The sequence below is a fragment of the Silene latifolia genome, chromosome 9, assembly GCF_048544455.1.
Source record: "Silene latifolia isolate original U9 population chromosome 9, ASM4854445v1, whole genome shotgun sequence".
Taxonomy (NCBI): Eukaryota; Viridiplantae; Streptophyta; class Magnoliopsida; order Caryophyllales; family Caryophyllaceae; genus Silene; species Silene latifolia.
In genome coordinates this window covers 32,955,077-32,977,487 of record NC_133534.1, presented here as the reverse complement: position 1 = coordinate 32,977,487, position 22,411 = coordinate 32,955,077, and the positions used below count along the sequence as shown (strand labels likewise).

General features: G+C 39.7%; 3 protein-coding genes and 1 pseudogene across 4 annotated transcripts; 3 read left to right on the top strand and 1 right to left on the bottom strand.

The window, feature by feature from the left end:
• The first annotated feature begins 2,015 nt into the window (after window positions 1-2,015).
• On the top strand, window positions 2,016-4,929 carry LOC141599510 (putative amidase At4g34880; annotated as a pseudogene).
• Window positions 4,930-5,577: 648 nt separating this feature from the next.
• Window positions 5,578-8,162, top strand: LOC141599511 (putative amidase At4g34880). 2 transcript variants are annotated; one of them, XM_074419538.1, is made up of 3 exons: window positions 5,578-5,824; window positions 7,035-7,147; window positions 7,573-8,162. In XM_074419538.1, exons 2-3 carry the CDS (start codon window positions 7,037-7,039, stop codon window positions 7,948-7,950), a joined length of 489 nt encoding a protein of 162 aa, XP_074275639.1. In that variant the 5' UTR covers window positions 5,578-5,824; window positions 7,035-7,036; the 3' UTR covers window positions 7,951-8,162. The 2 variants fall into 2 exon arrangements, with proteins under 2 accessions (XP_074275639.1, XP_074275638.1); XM_074419537.1 differs by having other exon boundaries at window positions 5,605-5,824; window positions 6,965-7,147.
• A 156-nt stretch (window positions 8,163-8,318) lies between these two features.
• Window positions 8,319-10,650, top strand: LOC141599518 (putative amidase At4g34880). The gene is made up of 5 exons (XM_074419548.1): window positions 8,319-8,956; window positions 9,113-9,327; window positions 9,436-9,678; window positions 9,814-10,006; window positions 10,113-10,650. Exons 1-5 carry the CDS (start codon window positions 8,393-8,395, stop codon window positions 10,524-10,526), a joined length of 1,629 nt encoding a protein of 542 aa, XP_074275649.1. The 5' UTR covers window positions 8,319-8,392; the 3' UTR covers window positions 10,527-10,650.
• LOC141599519 (uncharacterized) lies at window positions 10,550-12,328 on the bottom strand. The gene is made up of 3 exons (XM_074419549.1): window positions 12,077-12,328; window positions 11,176-11,641; window positions 10,550-11,071 (listed from the first exon to the last, which is right to left on the bottom strand). Exons 1-3 carry the CDS (start codon window positions 12,222-12,224, stop codon window positions 10,720-10,722), a joined length of 966 nt encoding a protein of 321 aa, XP_074275650.1. The 5' UTR covers window positions 12,225-12,328; the 3' UTR covers window positions 10,550-10,719.
• Window positions 12,329-22,411: the final 10,083 nt, after the last annotated feature.

The window sequence follows — 22,411 nt, the reverse complement described above, 5'->3', positions numbered from 1 at the left end:
ACCTTGTTGGTTGGAATGTATGTTTGGTAGTTAGAATTGTCTATCATATTAGCTGCATGCATGTCTATGTGGGTCGTAGTCTAGGTGAGTGACTATTTCTCTTCTTCTCTTACATTTATATACTTACCCTTTGCTTCATGAGAGAAGAGTGACCCGTGAGAGTCCATTTTTAAAGGTCTTGCAAGGTCGACAATTCAGCTTATTTATAAACATCATACAACTCGTTTGCACTTGACTATTTTGGCTATAAGTGTCAGTTTTGTTTACATTAAATTGGTTTAAGTGGACAACTTATAGCTAGCTCTGAGTTCGTTTCCGTTTTATTAGTTTGCATTTAGTTTACTCGAGGAGGAGTAAAGGTTTAGTTTGGGGAGATTTGATACGTGCATTTTATATAGTCCTTTTTGGTCTCTTATGCACGCATTTCCATGTCATTCTCATAGTTTTGTATTGCAAAATGCCCCGAATAGGCTACTTTGGTTTGGTTTGCCTTAATTGCGTAGCAGAATCGTACCTTTTTCAGTCCCCTTAGTATGCATTAATGGAGATGGAGGTTTTGAAGCAGAATTACTATGCCTCGGGAAGCGTGAAGGAGTCTCGGAAGCTAACCAATGAAGAACACGAGCTGTTTCAGTGGCTGGATCCTCGATCGAATCCTTTTCTGCTCGATCGAGTGAAGTTGGTAGTCAAGAATGGTCGATCGAGTCCCTGCTGTACTCGATCGAAAGGTGACTTTTGGAGCTTACTCGATCGAACATGCTTTCTGTTCGATCGAGAGTTCTGGCTGAGGATTTGCTCGATCGAGTAGATAGAAGTTCCTCGATCGAGTGGCTTTCTATTTTACACGGGATTTTTATTTCGTGTAGACTTATTTAATAGTTTAGTTATGTTAATAAATATTTTCCCTATATAAGAGAAGACGTCATTAGGTTTAATCATCTCTTAATCACTCTTTAAATCTTAGAAACTTAATTATTGCTTAGATTCTCTTCTCTCCTTTTTGTTACGTTGCTTTGTTCTTATAGCCGGATCTCGAATTTTGTAATCTTTCTCTACTCTTTATACTTAATTTAATTTCTTCTTTTGCATCCTTAATTACTAGTCCCTTAATTACTGTTTTAGTTAGTTGTTGTTATAGTTTTATGCAATTTCATTCTCTTAATCTTTATATCATGTCTCTTGCTATTTCATCCATTGTTGTTATTAGTTTCATCAATAGCATGAGTAGCTAATTCTGTTTATGTTAGGATTAGGGGAGCCATGGTAGTGAATTAATGATTTTGTAAATAGATTAGATGGTTGATTGTGAGAACTGTTTTATAACAATATAATTGTAATCGTTTAGTTGAGTGCACGCTTCTAGACTAATTAATTTGGTTAAATTCAGACCTAGATCGAGAGATTGGAATGAACAGACCTGTTATGAACAGTAGACTACACTAATGAGGGCGAGAGCTAAGTTAGTTGTATTTTAGGGCAGAAAGTGGACCGAGAGGACCTTTCCTTTACCCTTCTCACATTAGACCGACTGAGCTATTTATGACTGAATTGACTAATTGCCATGGTGAACCGACATCCTAGCATTCTTCTCTTTATTTGATCACAGTTTATTACTCTTTATTCTTATTGCTCTTTTCTTCTTGCCTTAATCTCATTTAGTTGATTAGAAAACAAATCAAAACACCCAATTGTTACCGTAACAGACTTAGATAGCAGGTAGATACAATAGCCTCCCTGTGGAGTAAGATACCCGGCTTACCTCTACTATATTTATTAGTTGAGCCGGTTGGTTTATTTTTTGATAGGGTTGCGACAGCCGTGTCAAATGGTATTGAAATTCAGTACCACCAGGTGACACTCTAACTCTACCTTATCTTATACTGTAGGATGGTTTATGAAAAATAAACTTGATTTTTAAGGGAACTTTAAGTCTTATATTGACATAGAAAAGTGGAAGACCATCCTGAAAGCAACAATTTATAATTTTGGACGGTATTTTTTTTTTTTTTTAATAAAGCGCGTATTTATTCGCATTACAATAGTGGATGGAAATTCTAATATATTCATCTTATTACATACTCGATTGATTTTATGCGGGGTTGAGACTCTTTTCCAACTCATTGACTAAACTTCCACACTCCATTTGGATTCAGCTGAGAGGCTGAAACCCAACCATCAAATTACGAAATTACAAAATGTCAACAAACGGTCAAGATTTCCAAATCCAAGAAGCCACAATTACATCAATCCAACAAGCCTTTTCCCAAAACAAACTAACCTCAACCCAACTAGTTGACCTTTACCTTAACCAAATCGAAACCTTAAACCCAATCCTACGCGCAGTGGTAGAGGTTAACCCCGACGCAGGGATATTGCCAAGCGAGCCGACCGGGGAAGACAGAAATCGTCCCAAAATGGGGTTAAGCTTGGCGCGTTGCATGGGATTCCGGTGTTGGTGAAGGATACTATAGGGACTTGTGATAAGTTGGGCACGACGGCGGGGTCGTACGCGCTTGTGGGTTCGAAAGTGGCGCGTGATGCAACTGTGGTAGAGAAGTTGAGACAAGCTGGAGCTGTGATATTGGGTAAGGCGAGTTTGTCGGAGTGGTATAAGATTAGGTCCATTGATCATCTTCCTAATGCTTGGTGTGCCAGAGCTGGTCAAGGACTGGTTAGTAGTGCTTTCGAATTTCTACCTTTTTTTTTGTCAAATGATTTGTATAATATAATCTGAGACGGGAAGACCTAATATCCATTGTGATTCCGTATTAACCACTAGATCAAGATATATTTGTGTCACAGGTAGGTAGCCGGGTAATGTTTTGTTTGTCAAGAAAATCATTCTATATTTAGCTTAAATTGAGGTGTCACAGGTAGCCGGGTATATTATCGTGAATTTTAATTTTTAACTAGTATTCCGTATCTGTATTACTACTCAGACTATAGATAAACATGGTTTTATTATCATTGATATTTCATTTTAAATCGAAAGCATTAGAATTTTTATCGTAAATCAACCTGATCGTATACTTGTATAAGTACCTCCAGTATATACTATTAAACGCTGTTTTGACCTTTTGAGTAATATGAAATATAGAGTATGAAAGTAGAAAACGTAGATGATGACAAGATGATTAAAAATACGAGTATTTACTTGTTAAGCCCCTAAAATTGCCGTCCAACTCATTTTCAATAAAAAGCTATTTAGAGACAAAGGGCAAATAGGAAAATGTAAAATGTTATGGGGCGTAATAACTAATAAGTAAATGAAACTGCAGTGACTTCGTTTATAGCGAGATTGTGACAGATCCCGGAATTTAATACAATCTCTATAGTGTAATCGTTTAGACGACTCATTTTCCATAAATGAAACTGCAGTGACTACTTGTACTCCTAATCGGTTGCTTCTAAGGGTATCATACGAAGTTGCGTGGGAGTGATAATCAAGATTCAAGATAATCTTTATTAATATTTACTGATTCTTTAATGTTTTCGGGTGTTCAGGATCACCAAAACGAGAACTTAACGGAAACTATGGGTGTTATTTATTACAGTACTATTGACTGATCTATACTTGATTAATCTTGAAACATGTAGAACCCTTACGTAAAATCAGCTGACCCATCTGGTTCAAGCAGCGGTTCAGCAATTTCCGTGGCGGCTAACCTGGTAACTGTATCACTTGGAACCGATACTCATAGCTCTATCATCTCCCCTTCTGACCATAACTCAGTTGTAGGCCTTAGGCCGACTGTTGGACTTGTTAGTCGAGCTGGTGTCATTCCCATTTCATCCCGGCAAGACACTGTTGGGTAAGCTCAAAGTTTCCACATTATGATTAAGTGCTGGTGGTGTTCAACTGTGCTTAGGGTAAATGATTATCTTGGGTGTAATGTGTATTTGCAGGCCGATCTGTAGGACAGTTTCTGATTGCGTTTATGTGTTAGACGTGATTGTGGGTCCTGACACTAGGGATGAAGAAGCAACATTGAGGTCGTCTAAGTATATACCGCGAGGAGGGTACGCTCAATTTCTTCTTAACAAGGATGGATTGAAAGGGAAAAAACTGGGTATTGTTAGCTCCCTACATGGATCCATTGCAGCGAAAACTTTTGAACATCATCTCGATATACTAAGGTATTAAATCATCCAAACATACCTTTGTTAGCTCTTTGAAAAGATCCATTTGTTAATTACACAAATTTGAGTTAGTCACTTTTTACCCCGCATTTATATCTTATTACGACTCGATTTTGTATACTTAATCGACTTAATAGCTCATTTATTTACAAATTTATTATAATTAGTCATATTATTATAATTAATAATTAATTGTATTTTTTATATAATATTAGTATCATAATTACTTTATTAATTTTATGTATAGGTGAAACGGGAAAGCAAGGGGAAGTAATGAGACGGGTTGAGACGAAATCAAATTGAGAAGTTGAGACTTGGAATACTCATTAAAGCAAAAGTCAAAGTTGCCCATTTGACCCTACCAAAGTCAACCCCAACCCCTGTATCGTCATCAACAACACGCAACTCCCCTTCAAACAACATCACCACTTCATCTTCATCACTACCATGGTTTCACCATCCTCCATCACCATTTTTGTCCCCTTTCATCACCATTAAACTCAACAACACACGACAAGCAGCGGCAGCAACAAACTCAATTCACTCACTTCATTCACGCACCATCTCCATCTTCAGTTCATGTTCGGAATTGAAACCCGACATGGAAACCTCCATTCTCCATTAACAGCCACCCCGACAAACACCATTTCCACCATTAATCATTATCACCATTCATCCCGTCACCAACATCGCCATTTCAGCTCACCATCATTCCACCATTAACCATTTACATCACCATTAATAACCACCTTCAACCTCCATTCAACCTTCATCTTCAACCTCCATCAATTACCACGACATCACCATTTGCCCATTCATTCACTAATCAAACTCCGTCACCACAACAATCAGTCACCAGTGAATTCATCAATTTCGACCTCAGATTCGAACTCGGGATCCAAACTGAGCTTTTATGAAGCTATGTTGCTCCGTGCCGGTGCCCCGGCAGTCGACATCCCCAACCGGCAGAACACACCCTTTTTGCCTCCATTTTGTGAAGGTCTCGCTACCGGTATAGGGACCGGCAGCCGTCATACCGGCAAAACGCACCAATTCAACTCCCTCGCATCATTTTTGTGCTCCATGCCGGTGCCCCGGCAGCCGGCTAGCCGGCACAACACACTTCACGCTTATTTCTTCCCTTTGCATCATTGACCTCGCTGCCGGCACAAGCCCCGGCCGCCGGCGTGCCGGCAGGACATCCCTTTTGCTGCGTTTTGTTCACGCGTCCCCCTTTTCCCCCTTTTTGTCTTTGCTTTTCTTTGTTTTTGTCTTTGAACCGTGTAATTGGTTTTGAAGCTTTAGTATTATCATTAATATTAGTTTAGCATTATTATTATTATTATTATTATTATTATTATTATTATTAGCAGTAGTAATTAGTAGATTAATAGAAGTGGTATATAAAGACCACAACACTACCCTAGACACCACACACCACTTACCTTAGAAATTAGACTAGTTCATCTTATTCTCTCTCAATATTGTAAAACCCTCATATTTCCTCTCTTATTTATTCAATAAAAAGTTGTTATCTTTCTTTAATTATTATTTTAATTCTTCTTTTGTTCATTCAAGTTCTTCTCTTTCCATTAGTTTACAATTAGTAATTTTGGGTTGTATTTGGAGAATTGAAGAATCCTTCCATATTTCAATCCAAGTTCCTTTCTTTTGCAATTAAGTGGTATAATTTCTCTTCCTTATTTCATTTGTTTACACTTTGTTTTTTTTCTCTTAATTCTTGTTTAGTGGTTCATGTTAGAATACTACTTCTTGTTGTTTAATTGATGCTAATCTCTCTCTTGTTCATCTTTTCTTTGTTTTCCATTGTTGTTGCTCTCAAAGATTGAATCTTTGAGTTGTTTATGTTAAAGTTTGTGTCTTTTTGCATTAATCTCTTTCCATCTTAGATTAAATTGTCTTTTCTTATAATTTAAGTTGGTTTGTTGCATGATTAGTAGTAGAATTTACACTTCCATCATGATTATGCATAAAGAAACCATCTTTGTTATTTTTATTACTCTTGGTACCATGATTTGTGAGTAGTCTTCTACTAGGACTCGGTTTGACCCGACATGATTAGTTTCACTAATTGATTCCTATAAGGGCTAATTGTTTGGGGAAATTGGTGAGGGTAGTTTAGAGGAATTTGCATGTTTAAGGTTTGGCTTTTGGGTAGTGTCGACTTGTGACCCTTGTCCACCAACGGGAGTTGGTTAGGTTGTAAATTGGATACCCGAAATTTGACCTTGTCACCAACTAAGGTTGAGACCGGAAGGGAGAACCGAGGGAGGGTGCCTCTAGACTAGCGTTTGAAATCGACCTCCGGAAGGAGGAGTGGGATGACCCGGAATACGATGAGTACTTAATGATCTTGACGAAATTCTTGACCTCCTTGGAAAAATGCATGTTTTCGTGGTTGTTGGGTTTTGAGTTAGGAATACCAACTTTCGAACCCGGGAGGGGGGTTAGTTGGAGTAGCTAGTGTCCTTTTGCGAACCCGGAAGGGAGGTTCTAGGCGAATTAGAGCCATCCCCTCCTTGCCCGTCTACCCGAATAATTAGCCTAGGCAATTAATTGTGTGAAGTTACGAATTGTTGAGGGAGAACCGAGTTCTAGGCCTTTTAATCATTTGAATTACAACTTGTCTTTCTTTCTTGCTCATTTACCTTTCTTTTGTTAAGTTTGCATTTTATTTTGTTTTAGGTAGCATTAGTATAACAACCTCATCTTTTATTGTCGACTTAGCTAAGCATAAGAATTTAAACAATTAGTAATCACCCTTGCTCCTTGTGGTTCGACCTCGACTACCCTACTACATTAGTTGAGTAAATTGTTTGATTGGGGGAGTGCGACAAACCCCGCTATCACTCATCAAAGTGGTGAAATAACAGCAATGCTAGCCGACTTCAAGCACTCTATCGGTGACTACCTCGACGAGCTTGAATCTTCTCCTGTGAAGACGTTGGCAGATATCATTGCTTTCAATGAGGAAAATGCTGAACTAGTAAGGATTCAACTTCTCTCATCAGTCCTTCAACCAGTTTCTTCTGAGCTGTCGGTCGACATAAATTATGTTAGTGAGTTAGTGGTTGAAGCATTCTCTTTGTGTGTTAACCCAAGGGAAACAGGTCATTGGTTTGGATACGGGCGAGTCATTTAGGGTATGCTCAGGTTAGGTTAGGTTTGGTTATTTGGTGTGGTTGTGTTAAATCTAGTCATTTTGGGTTGTGGTTCAGTTAGGGACAGTAAAGTCTGGGTCGAGTATACAGGTTCCGGTCATATTCTGGTTATTTTTAGTAGAAGTCCTACCGGTTTTTCCCCTATCCTGCGATACAGCGGGGTTGTAATCCTTGATGCAATGGAACTATATGCAAAAAAATACTTTGATGGGTAATTAGTCTCTCAAGTCTTGTTCTTTGCATAATACAGGAGAAGACTAATGAATATGGACAAGATGGGTTTATAAAGGCGGAAAATATGCAAGGAAACGAGGAGGAAATAGACAAGATTGTCGAGCATTTAGACAATCTAAACAAAGAAGGATTCGAGAAGATGATGGAAGAGAATGAGCTGGACGCGATGGTGACTCCAGGAACAAAGGCTATTCCAATTATGGCAATCGGAGGGTATCCCGGTATTACAGTCCCGGCTGGTTATGATGAGCATGGAATACCGTTTGGGATGTTGTTCGCGGGATTGAAGGGAACTGAACCAAAGCTGATTGAGATGGCCTATGGATTCGAACAGGCGACTCTGGCTCGGAAGCCTCCCCTGTTTGATACACCTGAGTGGCATGTTGACAATTGACTACCTCATTATTGTTTATGTAATATTTAGTTTTCACTCCAATGTTGAACATGTTGAGTTGTTGACAATCTGTTGCATAATTACAAGAGTTTTTATGTACCAAAAAAAAATAATTACAAGAGTTTTCCGTTCATGTTCTATTTCCTAGTTCATGCTGTCATTATCGTTGCTTAAACGGCTGGCAAATTCGCGTTTCAGATGGATCTTTGACCAAATTGTGATCATTTTACGATAAAATGTAAATATTTCCCGATAAAATGTTACCATCGATTTAAAACTTTAGTTATAACAATTTCTGTTAAAAACTGTTAACATTTTCTCGTCTTATGTTGAGACTGTCTCAAGGGCGACCAACCCTAGACACTTAGACCCCACACAAAAAGATGAAACCTTTATACAACTTTTCTCAGTCCACTCCAAAAATCAGATGCTACATTAAAAAATGTCCTCTAATCAATTCAATAAACTCCTAACAATAATCCTGCTTCTTCAAACCATGGTAAAATCATGTTGCTCATCTTCTAATCAACCCGAAAAATTCCAAATCCCAGAAGCCACAATAGAACAACTCCAAACAGCATTCCAAGAGAACAAGCTAACCTCTAAGGACTTGGTTGACTTTTACCTAACAAAAATAAACAACCTCAACCCAACTCTCCGGGCAGTGATAGAGGTAAACCCAGACGCAGCCGAGGAAGCCCGAAAAGCTGACAAGAGGAGAGAAATAACCCGAAAAGGCGGTAACGGGACCGGTCATCCACAGGGTGGGTGGTTGGATGGGATTCCTATATTGATCAAGGACAATATTGGCACCAAAGATAAATGCAATACTAGTTGTGGGTCATATGCTTTGGTGGGGTCCATTTTGAGTAAAGAAAGTGGGGTTGTAAAGAGGCTAAGGAAGGCTGGTGCTATTATAATTGGTAAGGCTAGTTTGAGTGAATGGGCTCATTTTAGATCTTTTGCTATACCTAGTGGTTGGAGTGCTAGAGCTGGTCAAGGCTTGGTATGTTCTTTCTCCGCTTTTATTTTTTTGACAATGAAAGAAAACTAGGTTGATCCGCTGGAGTTGTATCACAAGTCCACAAGGTTACAAAGAATATAAAATGGTTATGTTTTGAATCAAATGAAGTACTTATTAGTATCTCATATAATGGTGCAGAACCCATACAATGTATCTGCTGATCCTTGTGGATCAAGCAGTGGATCAGCCATAGCAGTTGCAGCTAATATGGTGGCGGTTTCGCTAGGGACTGAGACTGATGGTTCAATCCTTTGCCCTTCCAATGCTAATTCTGTTGTTGGTATCAAACCAACTGTTGGCCTCACTAGTCGGAGTGGAGTCATACCCATTTCACCTCGACAAGACACCGTAGGGTATGTACTCCCTATTTCAACTGTAAGAGCCGCGACCACCTTCTGTAAAAATTAAAACAACCTTTTAATATCAACAATGTCCCATATGTTTGAATGTGTGTAATACAGGCCTATATGTAGGACAGTAGCAGATGCAGTACATGTTCTTGATGCTATAGTTGGCTTTGACCCTGATGATTCAGAAGCAACCGGAAATGCTAGCAAATATATACCAGCAGGGGGTTACATTCAGTTCCTAAACGTTGACGGTCTCAGATTAAAGAGACTGGGAATCGTAAGACACCCTTTCTTCAACTTCAATCACGGTTCTCCTCAGGACACGGCTTTCTTACAACACTTCCAAACGCTAAGGTAAACCAGATTTAGCCCGACCATATCTTCCTAGTTTAAACCGTCTCACCTGAAGCCTAAATGTAATGGTTTTATGACATTGTCACATTGTGTATCAATGGGTTATGAACTGATTCGTCGTATCTCATTCTAAAGGCAAAGAGGGGCAGTGTTGATCGACAATCTGGAGATTCCGAACCTAGATTTGATTCAATCCTCAACTGAAGTGCTCGATATGATGCTTGCTGAGTTTAAACTCTCACTCAATTCTTACCTCAAAGAGCTTGAGGCTTCTCCAGTGCGGTCCTTAGCCGATGTCATTGAGTTCAATAACAAGTTTTCCAGTGAAGTAAGTGTATGTTAAACTTAATTCCACCAGTAGTAAAAACGTAAACAAATGACTGGGCGGTAAGAATAATGCTTTACCTAGCCATTTTTTTCCGACAAAATTGCAGGAAAAGACAAAGGAATACGGCCAAGAAGTATTCATATTAGCCGAAGCTACAAATGGGATAGGAGACAAAGAAAAGAAAGCATTGTTAACATTAGAAGAATGGTCAAGAAATGGATTTGAGAAAGTAATGCAAGAAAATGAATTAGATGCAGTCATTACACCAGGTTCGGGTTTTTCAACTGTTCTTGCAATTGGAGGATATCCAGGAATTACAGTTCCTGCTGGCTATGATAACAAGGATGTGCCTTTCGGTATTTGCTTCGGTGGGCTTAGGTGGACCGAGCCTAAATTGATTGAGATAGCTTATGCTTTTGAACAAGCTACCAATGTTAGGAAGCCTCCTAGGTTTCCCTTAAATGGTGATCTATTTAGTTCAAGTTCCGGGAAACATGATGATGATGATGATGAATTATAACGCAGGAAATAAACAATTGCATATCGGTGATCAAACGTGACGCTGGTAGAGAAATTACCGTCACATCTTTGTAATAATTATAGTTAAGATACAATAACCTATATATTTCACTCTCTTAACATACTCTATCTTAGAAGTTTACGCAACACAAATAACCAACGCATATAAACATATACGAGTAGTTTGTTCTACTTCAGTGGCAAGAAGTGAGCTTGCAAGGAATTTGGCCATGGCCGTAATTAGCCCTCTTGAACCTCAGCGCGGTGAGCAACACCGAGAGCTTGGAACCCACCAATGCCTCATTGAATCGGTCAACAACTTCTAAGGCATTATAAGCGAAGTTGATGGAGTTATAGGAATTGAGAAGTGAGGTAACACCTTCCCTTAACAAAGTCCTGTAAGGGTCACCCTTGCCTTTTAGCCCTTCAAACAAGGTCATGTCCCGGCCGTACTTCTCCGCTGCTAATGGACCGAACGCTAGAGCTACCGTCATGTCTGGACTTACTGCTCTCCAATAGCATTTGTACTCTGGCATCATCCAGTATCTATTCATACCAGAAAAAATCATGTTTTGTCAGTAAATGTCATTGCCTCACTCTCGGTAAAAAAAACGTAAATTTACCTAGTTTAATCGATAAAGTTTACTTACTGATACGGACAAGCCATCTCTTGCAGGAAGGGTGCTGGTGGCATAGGAGGTAGCCCGGGCATAGGCGGGAGCCTAAATACAGGAGCTGGAGGTTTAGGTGGAGTCGAGGGCTGCACCGGGGTGCCGGAACTCGCAGGTGGTGGCTGTGTAGGGGTAGATGGTGGTGATGAGGATGAACAATAAGACATGGGTTGAGCAGGTTGAGAAATGAGTGGATCAACAGTATACATTGCCATACCAAACATGCTAAACATTTGTCTGACAGATTTGGGCGGGCCGGAACTTGCCCCGCATTTATTACTTGAACCCGGCTCATTATTGTTATTTGAGATCTGAATGAAACAATTGGTTAAGTCAGGGGTTCCTTGAAATGACATGCCATAACTACCAAACATATTTGTGGTGCCTTCATCAACCATTGTCATTTGTCCATCATCTCCTGGGCATACCATTGCCACCTTCATCCCTAAACATGCAAATCAATTCACTTTTTATTATAAATGGCCAAATGTTAATACTCTGTAAGACAATTTTAGGAAGGAACGGTCATATAGTCTCTATAACAATAGGTAGATTTTGTCAAAATTAACGGGGAACATTATTTCATTGACTCGAACGCTTCCACATGTAATATTAATTTGTTGTTATTGTTTTTGGACAGTCGATATTATTTGTTGTTATATACTTATATGTATGTAACTATGTATTTGACGCGGTAATTGATGCTAATTTCCTATTAAAACAAGTACATTATTGTTTCAGTAGTAAGTCATTCTCAAGAAAAATTTCGATTATCTTCAATATAAATTGTTTCGAATTTATTGTATCAAATTAAACACATCTATCTACATTTAAGAAATAAAAAATGAACAAAAAAGACAAAAAAAAAAAAAAATGTGACCTGAGATCGGATAATCGAACATGGACACTTGGCCATCTTTGCATTGGTCGCAGAAAACCGTGCCAGTCACCATTGTTCCACCTTGCACCCCATTAAAGGCGAAAGCAAAATAAACTAAAGTTATGATCAGGGAGTATAACTTGTGCATTTTGTTAATAATGTTAATTAAGAAAGAAATATATTTGGTGAAATTGATAGTGCAAAAGGGTTTATGAGCCTTTGTGTTATATATAAGTACAATGTAGTTGAACTGTGTAAGATGAGATGGTAAATAATAGCAAGGGTGTAAGTGACACAGTTAAAAAGAACACCAACTTTCAACCGTCTCATTAATTAGAAGCTTTGAATATTGATTGAAGAAGGGAAGCAGTTTGCTGGTTATACATGTGTGTATATTTACTCAATTTTAGACTATTGTTGGTGTTTTCACATTTGCCCATAATTATTCCCGGCAAAGACTTTTCTAGTCTACTAGAAAAATTAGTATATTTACCATAACATAATGTAATGGCTTTCTAACTGACTGTAATCAACCGTTTCTCTTGTACTACATTTCGTTACCCTAATGTCAATGTTATTTACATGATTAAACTAACCTGTTATGTTTTACGAAAATATAAAACATCACAATTCTAATTTTTGATTTAGATTTTAGAATGGTGATATCGAAGCAGTGGTGGAACTAGCGAGGGAAGGGCTAGTAGGGGCCTTCGTCCCCGGCGACAGATCCTAACTTTTTTCGAATTTCCCTTATACCATTATCGTATCGACCCCCGGCCCTCGCTGAGTTCAAATACTGGCTCTACCATTGCATCGAAGGATACAAAACAAGTAACTATGAATATTTTGGTCTAGAATTGTGATAAAAAACAGTCACAATGAATGTTTGTCTGCCACAACTTATCTCTATAGATCATTAATCTACTACAAATATTTAGTCAAAGTACTCAATTTCTGGAAAAAAGAATTAGTACAAGTGATATAGGTAGCCGTTAAAGGTTGTTGAAAACATTGATGATGTTGATTTCACAAATCAGATCTCATGTGAATTATCGAACAAGAGTTACATATAACCTCATATTTAACCAGGGCAGTTGTAAGTTGTACCACCTTTACACTTGTCCGGCTCGGTTGACATTTGAATTAAATTTTATGAACACTTTAATTTTAGCAATCATCGTTGTTCAATCTTTTAAACATGCGAGATCGAATGTGACTTTCGTTCATTTGAACATAAATACAGTATAAAGTATTAACCAAATAAACTCCATATCAAAACCATATCATTCTCATATACCTTAGAATTATTTGATTGTGTGAATATTGTACAATTAGGAAAACTATTATTGTATTTACCTTATTTACTCTACCTTGTATAGCTATAAATACATGTACTCCTCCTCATAATAATACATAACTCGATCTGCCAACAATCTCCGACCTCGCCGCAACAACTTCAAACGACAATCAACCTCCATTCCATCCTTCACCATGTCGACCAACACCACCCAAGACACCGTGGTTCCCAACCTCCACGACAACACCAAACCACTCACCTCCTTAAACCTTAACCATTGTGTGAAATTGAATGCGCTAAACTATACGGCTTGGCGTTTCCAACTGACAAACATACTATTTGGCTTTAGCCTTCTCGGTTTCATTGATGGAACCGAGACACCACCATCACCAACCATCTCTGATGAGACTAAAACCGACAAACCCAACCCGGCTTATTTGAGTTGGCTCAAACAAGACGGCTTAATTCTAGGTGCTCTCATGGGCACTCTCACCGCGGCCCTACAACCAATGATAGTACGGGCCAAGTCTGCGAAAGAAGCATGGGATATCCTTGCTCACACCTACGCAAACCCATCCCGAGCGCATATTATGCAATTAAAAGAACGATTTGATTCCATCGTAAAACCACGGATCAAACCATCTCCGATTACATGAACTCAATCAAAGTTTGTGTAGACCAACTAGCCCTTATGGGCAAAATACTCGACCCCGAGGACGTCATAGCTCAAGTACTTAAGGGTCTTGACTATGAAACCTACAAACCCGTCATCACCACTGTTCGGGCTCGAGATACACCCATAACCTTTGAGGCTCTTCATGAGAAGTTGCTTCAACATGATCTTCTTATGAAACACGACACCACCACGCATCACTTTGCACCTTCGGCCAATGCTGCCTACCGTCCCAATCACCAATTTCGTGGCAATTCCAAGCCAAACAACACTCCTGCCTATCCTCAAAACCCACCACCAAACACCTACTCGAACACCGCTGCCCCTCGGTCTTTCAAAGGCCGCTGCCAATGGTGTCGCGAAACCGGGCATGTCATTGCTAATTGCCCTCTTTTCAGGAAGCTTTACCCAAATATAGTCTTTCCTGCACCTGTTTATCGCCAACCACAAGGAAACCCGCAAGCTCATATCGCTAACTACGGCAACCCGCAACCAAACACCAACTTTCTCCTCGACAGTGGTGCATTGCACCACTTGACCCACGATTTGGACACTCTTGCCTTTCACTCTCCTTATGACGGTCTCGACGATTTAATTATAGGTGACGGTACCGGCCTCCCCATTGCGAATACATGTTCTTTCACCAAATATAATCTTACTTTTAATAATGTACTTCATGTTCCCAAAATTTCTCGTAATATCATCTCGATTTCGCAATTATGCCGAGATAATAATGTATATGTAATTTTCTCACGTGACTCGTTTTTTGTTAAGGATACACGAACGGGGAACAACCTCCTCCAGGGCCGAGCAACCAAGGGGATTTACGAATGGACGCCACCTAAACCTATCTCACTCGCAGCCGTCAAACAAAAAGGAACCATGCCGATCTCGTGGCACCACAAATTAGGACATCCGACGTATGATGTACTAAAAATTATCAATAAAAGTTTAGATTTCTCTATTAAAGACTATGAAAACTGTCATGCTTGTTGTGTGTCTAAGAGCAAAAAACTTCCGTTCTCTGCTTCATCGTTCCAATCACACGCACCCCTCGACCTTCTATTTTCCGATTTATGGACAAGTCCGGTTCCATCTCGTGACCATTACAAGTATTATGTTATTTTTGTAGACCATTTCAGTAAATACATATGGCTATATCCGCTAAAACGCAAGTCCGAAACAACACAAGTATTTACCCAATTTAAAGCATTAGTTGAAAAATACTTTAACAAACCAATACGTCGCTTCTTTTCCAAAAATGGTGGCGAATATATTAAATTAAATCACTCTCTTCTCACCGATGGAATTTCTCATTTTACCACCCCACCACACACTCCGGAACAAAATGGATATGCCGAACGCAGACACCGTCACATTGTTGAAACCGGCCTAGCCTTACTTACCCATGCCGGCATTGTTGGAGCTTGTGTCCTCCAGTTAGTGCGGATAACGTCATTGCACATACACTTGTACGGACAAGTGGGAGCTTGTTGGGGTTGGTGTCCTTAACAGTTAGTGCAAGGACTTATAAACCTCTAAAAGGATCAAAGGGCATACTTTGGTATTATTATCAGTTGATCCACGTTTATCAATAACGGTTGGCTTGCTAGATAAGTTTGACGTTATTGTCATACAGATGGCGGTGATCAACTGGTCCCTAAAAGTCACACCTATAGGATACGTTCGAGAGATGTGACGGTATGAAAATACTGTCATGTAGATGCCAAAAATTGACTAACCAGTTAGTCCGAGTTATTTGACTAGTAATTAGTCAAACATGTGATGTTGAGATATTATATTTAATACGGATTAAATATCATGGGCTAAGGCGAATTAACCAGTTAATTCGTAAAATTAAATATACGTGATTTATATTTAATCAAATGTATATTAAAATAATTATACAATACTTTTTTTTGTCGGACACGTATTAATAATTCAACTAACCCGTATTATTAGCGATGCCTTAATTTCCGATAACCGATAACGATTTATAATCAGACCACGTCATATACACTTAGCGAGTGATGGACCGGACCGCGAGTTTAAGTGAAGAGAAAATGAAAAGCCCATACGGGCTCCTCTCACTCGGTTTGGCCGAGAATTACATAGACAAAAAGGGGAGTTCTCTCCTCTTGTCTAACCTAATTCATTCTGCTAAAAAAATTAGGGTTTTGAAGAGTATTCTCCTCTGAAAAACCTGAGATCTCTCATCTCGACAAAACTCACATCAGTTCTCCCTATATTGCAAGGCAATCGGAGAACACTGTTCTAGCACAAGGGCATATCTCGGACAAAGTCTTGGGTGTAACGATTAGGAGGAAATCTGCTTTGATTTCTGTTCTTTACGCCGCAATTTAAAGGACCCGAGGTTATTTCATGTTCCTTATCGTTTCTATTGTTTTTATGTTTTATGACGATATTCGCATGTTTAAATTTACGTTATAGTCCTGCAATTTAAGGGTAGTATACGGATATTAACCCACAAGTGGTATCAGAGCGTGGCCACGTAAATTTTCTATGTGTTTTTCATAAAACGATTTTGAAACGGTTGTTTTTGTCTTAAAAACCGTGCGGCATCAGTCAATTTTTCTCACGGCAGAAATTTTTTGATTTGGCTGTTGCGTTTTTATGAAACCGTGACATGTTTTACACGGTTATTTCACGTTGTTTTTTTGCATATTGTTGTTTTATACGGAGATTATAACAATATGTCAAGTTTTGCAAATTTGTAGAATTGATTTTAATCGGTTTTGATCAAAATTGCTTTTGTTTTGCTTCAACAAAACTGTTTTCACGAGGGTTTGGAATTTTTCAGAAATTTTTGTACTCGATCGAACAAAATTTCCATCGATCGAGTGTTTTTTTCTGCTTGTTTGTTGCTCGATCGAGTCCCTGTTGTACTCGATCGACCCCGTGTCAAAAACCTTTTTCTCGATCGAGTCCCTGTTGTACTCGATCGACCCCCTTCTAAACCCTGCTGCTCGATCGAGTTGTCCTCGTACTCGATCGAGTAGTTTTGTTGATATAGGTACTCGATCGACCACCGCTTTAGTCGATCGAGCACCTCCCGATTAGCATACCTCTCGATCGACTTGCGATTCGATCGATCGAGCCCTCCTGTCCCTCGATCGAGCACTCATGTCCCTGGATCGAGGGATTTAAATCTTTAACAGACTTTGAAAATTTGTTTCTTTTGATTTAAATTTTCTTTTGGCGTCAATATGTACTTTATACTGATATAGTACACTCGCTATGATTGTGAAACGGTTCACACACATACCATTAAGTTATTTTAAATTATATTTAAAGTAACGGATTATAATAGATTAAAATTAAATGATAGAAGCGGTTTTATCACACGAATTTTAATCATTAAAAGGTGGTTTGGATAAATTTAACATAATTACGGAATTATGTCACGAATGAATTTGTTTTTAGTTGATGCATTTTTATTTATCGTTTATCTTGAATGCCGTGAATGCCTTTTTATTACGTATTTAATTTTACAAACGATTGTAACTTAGTGTGGCCTTAGTAGAACGTGTTACCGTAATGATGGAACACGGTCTTGGTTGTATTTTGAGATCTCGTATCTCTGTTTTGGATTTTTCACTTGTAATTACAGTTTTTAATTAGAATGTAAATAGGTTTATTTTTGTAATCTTAAATTGTAATTTTTGAGAAGACCAAAGATGGAGACCAGATGCTCACTCCCGCTACTTGGATCAAGATGGAACATCAAGACAAGCTTTTCGGGTCCAACGGTGGATTCCAAAGTTGTATTATGTTCTTATACTAGGATAGGCCACACTAGGAATTTTTATTTACGTATCGCATTCCTTTATTTATTTTTATGCAACGATAATATGCATCATATTCCGCCTAAAAACCAAACCACCTATAATTTATTGCATGAAAACTGACACATATAGAGGTCACGAGTTAGTTTTCATTGACATTCTCATGTCACACGTTTTTAAGCCATCTTCCAAATAAATTCATTCACGACAGACGCTAGTTATTCGTTCACTTAAAATGAATTATAATTTTGTTGATGGGATCTTCCTCGTATAAACTAAAATTGAGAACGGTCTTTATAGGTCAAACTCCAATGAGTCCCTTCTTCGTCGGTAGGCATACTATGACCCCTTCTACGTCGGGTAAGTTGGAACTGATTGACCTATTTTATCTCAACACCATGGTCACTCGTACGATCCTGTGACTATGGTGGACTATAGATAGGATTTACAGAAATCTATCGACCAAGAGTTCTTCCGGAAGAATTAGCTAAACAGTTGGCTTATCAATTTACTGAAATTGAGTCTTGGGATCACTTGTATCTTTCTTGAGGGAGATCAATTATGCAAGTGCAAGAGTCTACATGTTTAAAATGAATTTTAAAATAGACTTAAATCACCTCGATGAGTTGCTTATTTCGTTTTGTTTTTCCTTTCTTTTTCAAAGTGTAGATCACGATTTTAAATCGCTAAACAACAAATGGTTGGTTCAAGTGATAACCCAATGCCAAGTGCCACATTGGACCGTGAGTCCTGGCTTAGGATCTTCATGAATCGGATGAATCGGTCTACTCGATCAAGAATGATGGATCCAACTTGCGGACCGGGAGGCGGCATTACGGAATGCCGCCACCGCCGACGGGAAGCTCAAATTTTTGTTAGAGCCCCTCCCCCGCAAACCCAGGTCCCACGGCTAGAGCTACCAAATCGCCAAGTTTAACGATTTATGTATGGAAGCGGGTGCGATTAAAAACGTACTCATTTTTGCAATGGAACCCAATTTGCCGAAACGCTTCATAGCCCATGGTGCAAACAAGATTTTCACCACGCTCACTAAGGAATTCTCGAAAGCACCGAGAATCGTGACCTATGAGCATACCACTCGCTTCTTTGATGCGAGACTCCGAAAGGCCAACCGGTTAGCCCACACATTCTCGGCATGATTGAGAATGTCGAGAAGTCGAGACCTTTAATCGTAACATCAGCGAGAACATTGTTATCGACCGTATGCTTCACTCACTCCACGATGGTTTTTCGCAATTTAGAGCGAATTACTATATGAATGATTTGAAGAAAACTCCCCATGAATCGCACTCCCTCCTCGTATGCACCGAGAAGGACATGAAGTTCAGTGGGAGCTCAAAACAGGATGTTCTCGTTGTGTCAAACAAAGGGAAAGGTAAGGGCAAAGCTCCGGCAAACCTAACAGGAGGTAAGGCGAAGTTCAAGAAGTCGGGTTCAGGTAAGAGTGGTCCTGGTGAGGCGAGCAACTCATCGGGCATGACAAAGAGCAAGAGTGAAAACATGGAATGCCATCATTGCCACAAGACCGGGCATTGGAGACGCACATGTCCTGTTTATCATGAGGACTTAAAGGCAGGTCGTGTTAAACCTGTTGGTATGTCTTCTCTCTCTTCTACTTTTATTCATATGATTGAGATTAACCACGCAAGTTACGGAACTTGGGTACTTGATACTGGTTGTGGTTCTCATCTGTGTAATCATGTGCGGGGCTCAAACATCGAACCCCTCGTAAAGGGTGAGGTGGACCTGCGTGTTGGGAATGGAGCAAGAGTGGCTGCCATCTCCAAGGGGACATATGTGATCCAGCTTCCTAGCGGATTTGAGTTATCATTATATGATTGCTATTATGTACCCTTCTTTCTAAAAACATTATTTCTGTTTCTGCGCTTGATAAACTTGGTTTTTCATTTGTAATAGAGAATAATTCTTGCATTTTCTCATTACACAATATGATTTATGGCAAGGCAGTCTCCATGAATGGAATTTATGTTTTAGATCAGACCAATGAAATATTACACGTAATGAATAAAAAGTTAAAGGTTGGTGACAAAGATCAAACGTATCTATGGCACTGCCGTATGGGACACATTAATGAGAAACGCGTAAAACAGCTCATCAAACATGGAGCTATCTCGGCCTTTGATTTTCAATCATTTGGCACGTGTGAATCATGTCTCATCGGTAAGATGACTCGGATTTCCTTCAAAGGTGTTGGAATGCGCGCTGCTGACCTATTAGGGCTCATACACACGGATGTATGTGGTCCTATGTCAATCACCGCACGAGAAGGCTATAGGTATTTCATCACTTTCACGGACGATTTGAGTAGATATGGCTATGTCTATTTAATGAAGCACAAAAGTGAATCCTTTGAGAAATTCAAAGAATACCAGAATAGGGTACAGAACCTATTAGGTAGAAAGATTAAAACACTGCGTTCAGATCGTGGTGGCGAGTATCTTTCTCACGAGTTTGATCAACACCTAAAGGACTGTGGGATTGCCCTACGCTTAACTCCACTGAACACCTCGGCTAAACGGTGTGTCCGAACGGAGAAATCGAACACTACTTGATATGGTTCGATCCATGATGAGTCACACGATATTACCTGATTCATTATGGGGTTATGCTCTTATGTCGGCCGCTCTAATACTTAAATCAAGTCCGTCTAAAGTCATTGACAAGACTCCATATGAACTATGGAAGGGAACGGTCCCTAACTTGTCCTTTATACGGGTTTGGGGCTGCGAGGCTTATGTCAAGTGGAGACCTGAAGATAAGCTCGGCCCGCGATCGGTCAAGACATACTTTATAGGTTATCCTAAAGGATCACGTGGTCATTACTTCTATTCGCCAACCGAACAACGTGTTTTTGTTGCGGCTAGTGCGACATTCTTAGAGAAGGAATTTCTCGAGAATGCAAAGATTGATAGAACCTTCGACCTGTCGGAGGTTCCAAAACCAAATACCGAGCAACTATTGGAGGAACCTATTCCTTCAATCCCGGCTGCGGTTAACATTCCTGAGGAACCTAGGAGGTCGGGAAGAGTCTCTATTCCTCCGGACAGATACATTGGTATGGTCGAGGAACATGACATAGATGACGTTCTACTCTTAACGAGTAGTGAACCCGCAACCTATAAAGGTGCCATGACAAGTTCGACTCAAAGCTATGGCTTGAGGCCATGCAATCCGAGATGGACTCCATGTATGAGAACAACGTGTGGGATCTTGTTGACTTACCTGCTAAGGTTCGTCCCCTTCAATGCAAATGGCTTTACAAGATAAAGCATTCGGTGGAAGGTCGAAGATATCTACAAAGCACGACTAGTTGCTAAAGGTTTCACCCAAGTGCCAGGTTTGCACTACGATGAGATTTTTGCACCCGTAGTCATGCTGCGTTCCATTCGGATTATCTTAGCGATTGCCGCATTTCATGACTATGAAATTTGGCAAATGGACGTGAAAACCGCCTTCTTAAACGGCTTTTGGAGGAAGAGTTGTACATGGTACAGCCCAAGGTTTCATCGATCCGAAAAATCCTAAGAAAGTGTGCAAGCTTAAGCGTTCCATTTATGGACTTAAGCAAGCATCAAGGAGTTGGAATCATCGCTTCGACCAAGTGATAAAAGACAATGGATTTACTCGATCGGTCGAGGAACCATGTCTATATATCAAGTCGAGTGGGAGCAAGATTGTCTTCCTAATATTGTATGTTGACGACATACTCCCGATTGGGAATGACATACCTCTCTTAACTTCGGTGAAAGTATGGTTGAAAAACCATTTCCAGATGAAAGATCCGGGAGAGGCACAAAGAATTCTAGGCATCCGTATCTATCGAGATAGATCACGACGGATGTTATCTCTCGATCGAGTCTTACATAGACAAAGTCCTAGAGAGATTCAAAGATGACTAACTCCAAGAAGGGGTTTCTTCCTATGGCTCCAGGGGTGCATTTGAGCAAGTCTCGGGCACCCGAGACACCGGAAGAGAAAGAGCGCATGACACGGATTCCTTATGCCTCGGCTATAGGATCAATCATGTATGCCATGATATGCACACGTCCGGACGTGGCATATGCATTGAGTATGACAAGTCGATTCCAACAAAGAACCAGGTGAACCACATTGGTTGGCTGTCAAGAACATTCTTAAGTACCTCCGGAGGACTAAAGATTGGGCATTGACTTATGGAGGCTCTCAAAAGCTATGCGCAACCTAAGTTCTGCAGATGCTAGCTTCCAAACAGATCGAGATGACTCGAAATCTCGATCGGATTCGTTTTTACTCTTAATGGCGCTGCAGCATCACCGGAAGAGTTCAAACAAATCACATTACAACAGATTCTACGACTGAGTCCGAGTACTATGCCGCGTCTGAAGCAACAAAGGAAGCGATATGGATGCGTCAATTCTTACATGGACTATCTGTAGTGCCTAGTTCGAATGACCCGATCACCATCTATTGCGACAATAGTGGTGCCATCTTCCAAGCTAAGGAGCCAAAGTCTAGTAACAAATCTAGACATGTACAAC

Bases quoted from the DNA above. Each gene is read 5' to 3' on its own strand.
- LOC141599519 (XM_074419549.1), bottom strand. From the start codon at position 12,224: ATGCACAAGTTATACTCCCTGATCATAACTTTAGTTTATTTTGCTTTC. The intron at 11,642-12,076 runs GTCACATTTTTT...TTGCATGTTTAG, and splicing joins GTTCGATTATCCGATCTCAG to GGATGAAGGTGGCAATGGTA. The intron at 11,072-11,175 runs GTAAGTAAACTT...TGGTATGAATAG, and splicing joins GAGATGGCTTGTCCGTATCA to ATACTGGATGATGCCAGAGT.
- LOC141599511 (XM_074419538.1), top strand. From the start codon at position 7,037: ATGCTAGCCGACTTCAAGCACTCTATCGGTGACTACCTCGACGAGCTT. The intron at 7,148-7,572 runs GTAAGGATTCAA...TGCATAATACAG, and splicing joins ATGAGGAAAATGCTGAACTA to GAGAAGACTAATGAATATGG.
- LOC141599518 (XM_074419548.1), top strand. From the start codon at position 8,393: ATGTCCTCTAATCAATTCAATAAACTCCTAACAATAATCCTGCTTCTT. The intron at 9,328-9,435 runs GTATGTACTCCC...TGTGTAATACAG, and splicing joins CCTCGACAAGACACCGTAGG to GCCTATATGTAGGACAGTAG. The intron at 10,007-10,112 runs GTAAGTGTATGT...ACAAAATTGCAG, and splicing joins ATAACAAGTTTTCCAGTGAA to GAAAAGACAAAGGAATACGG.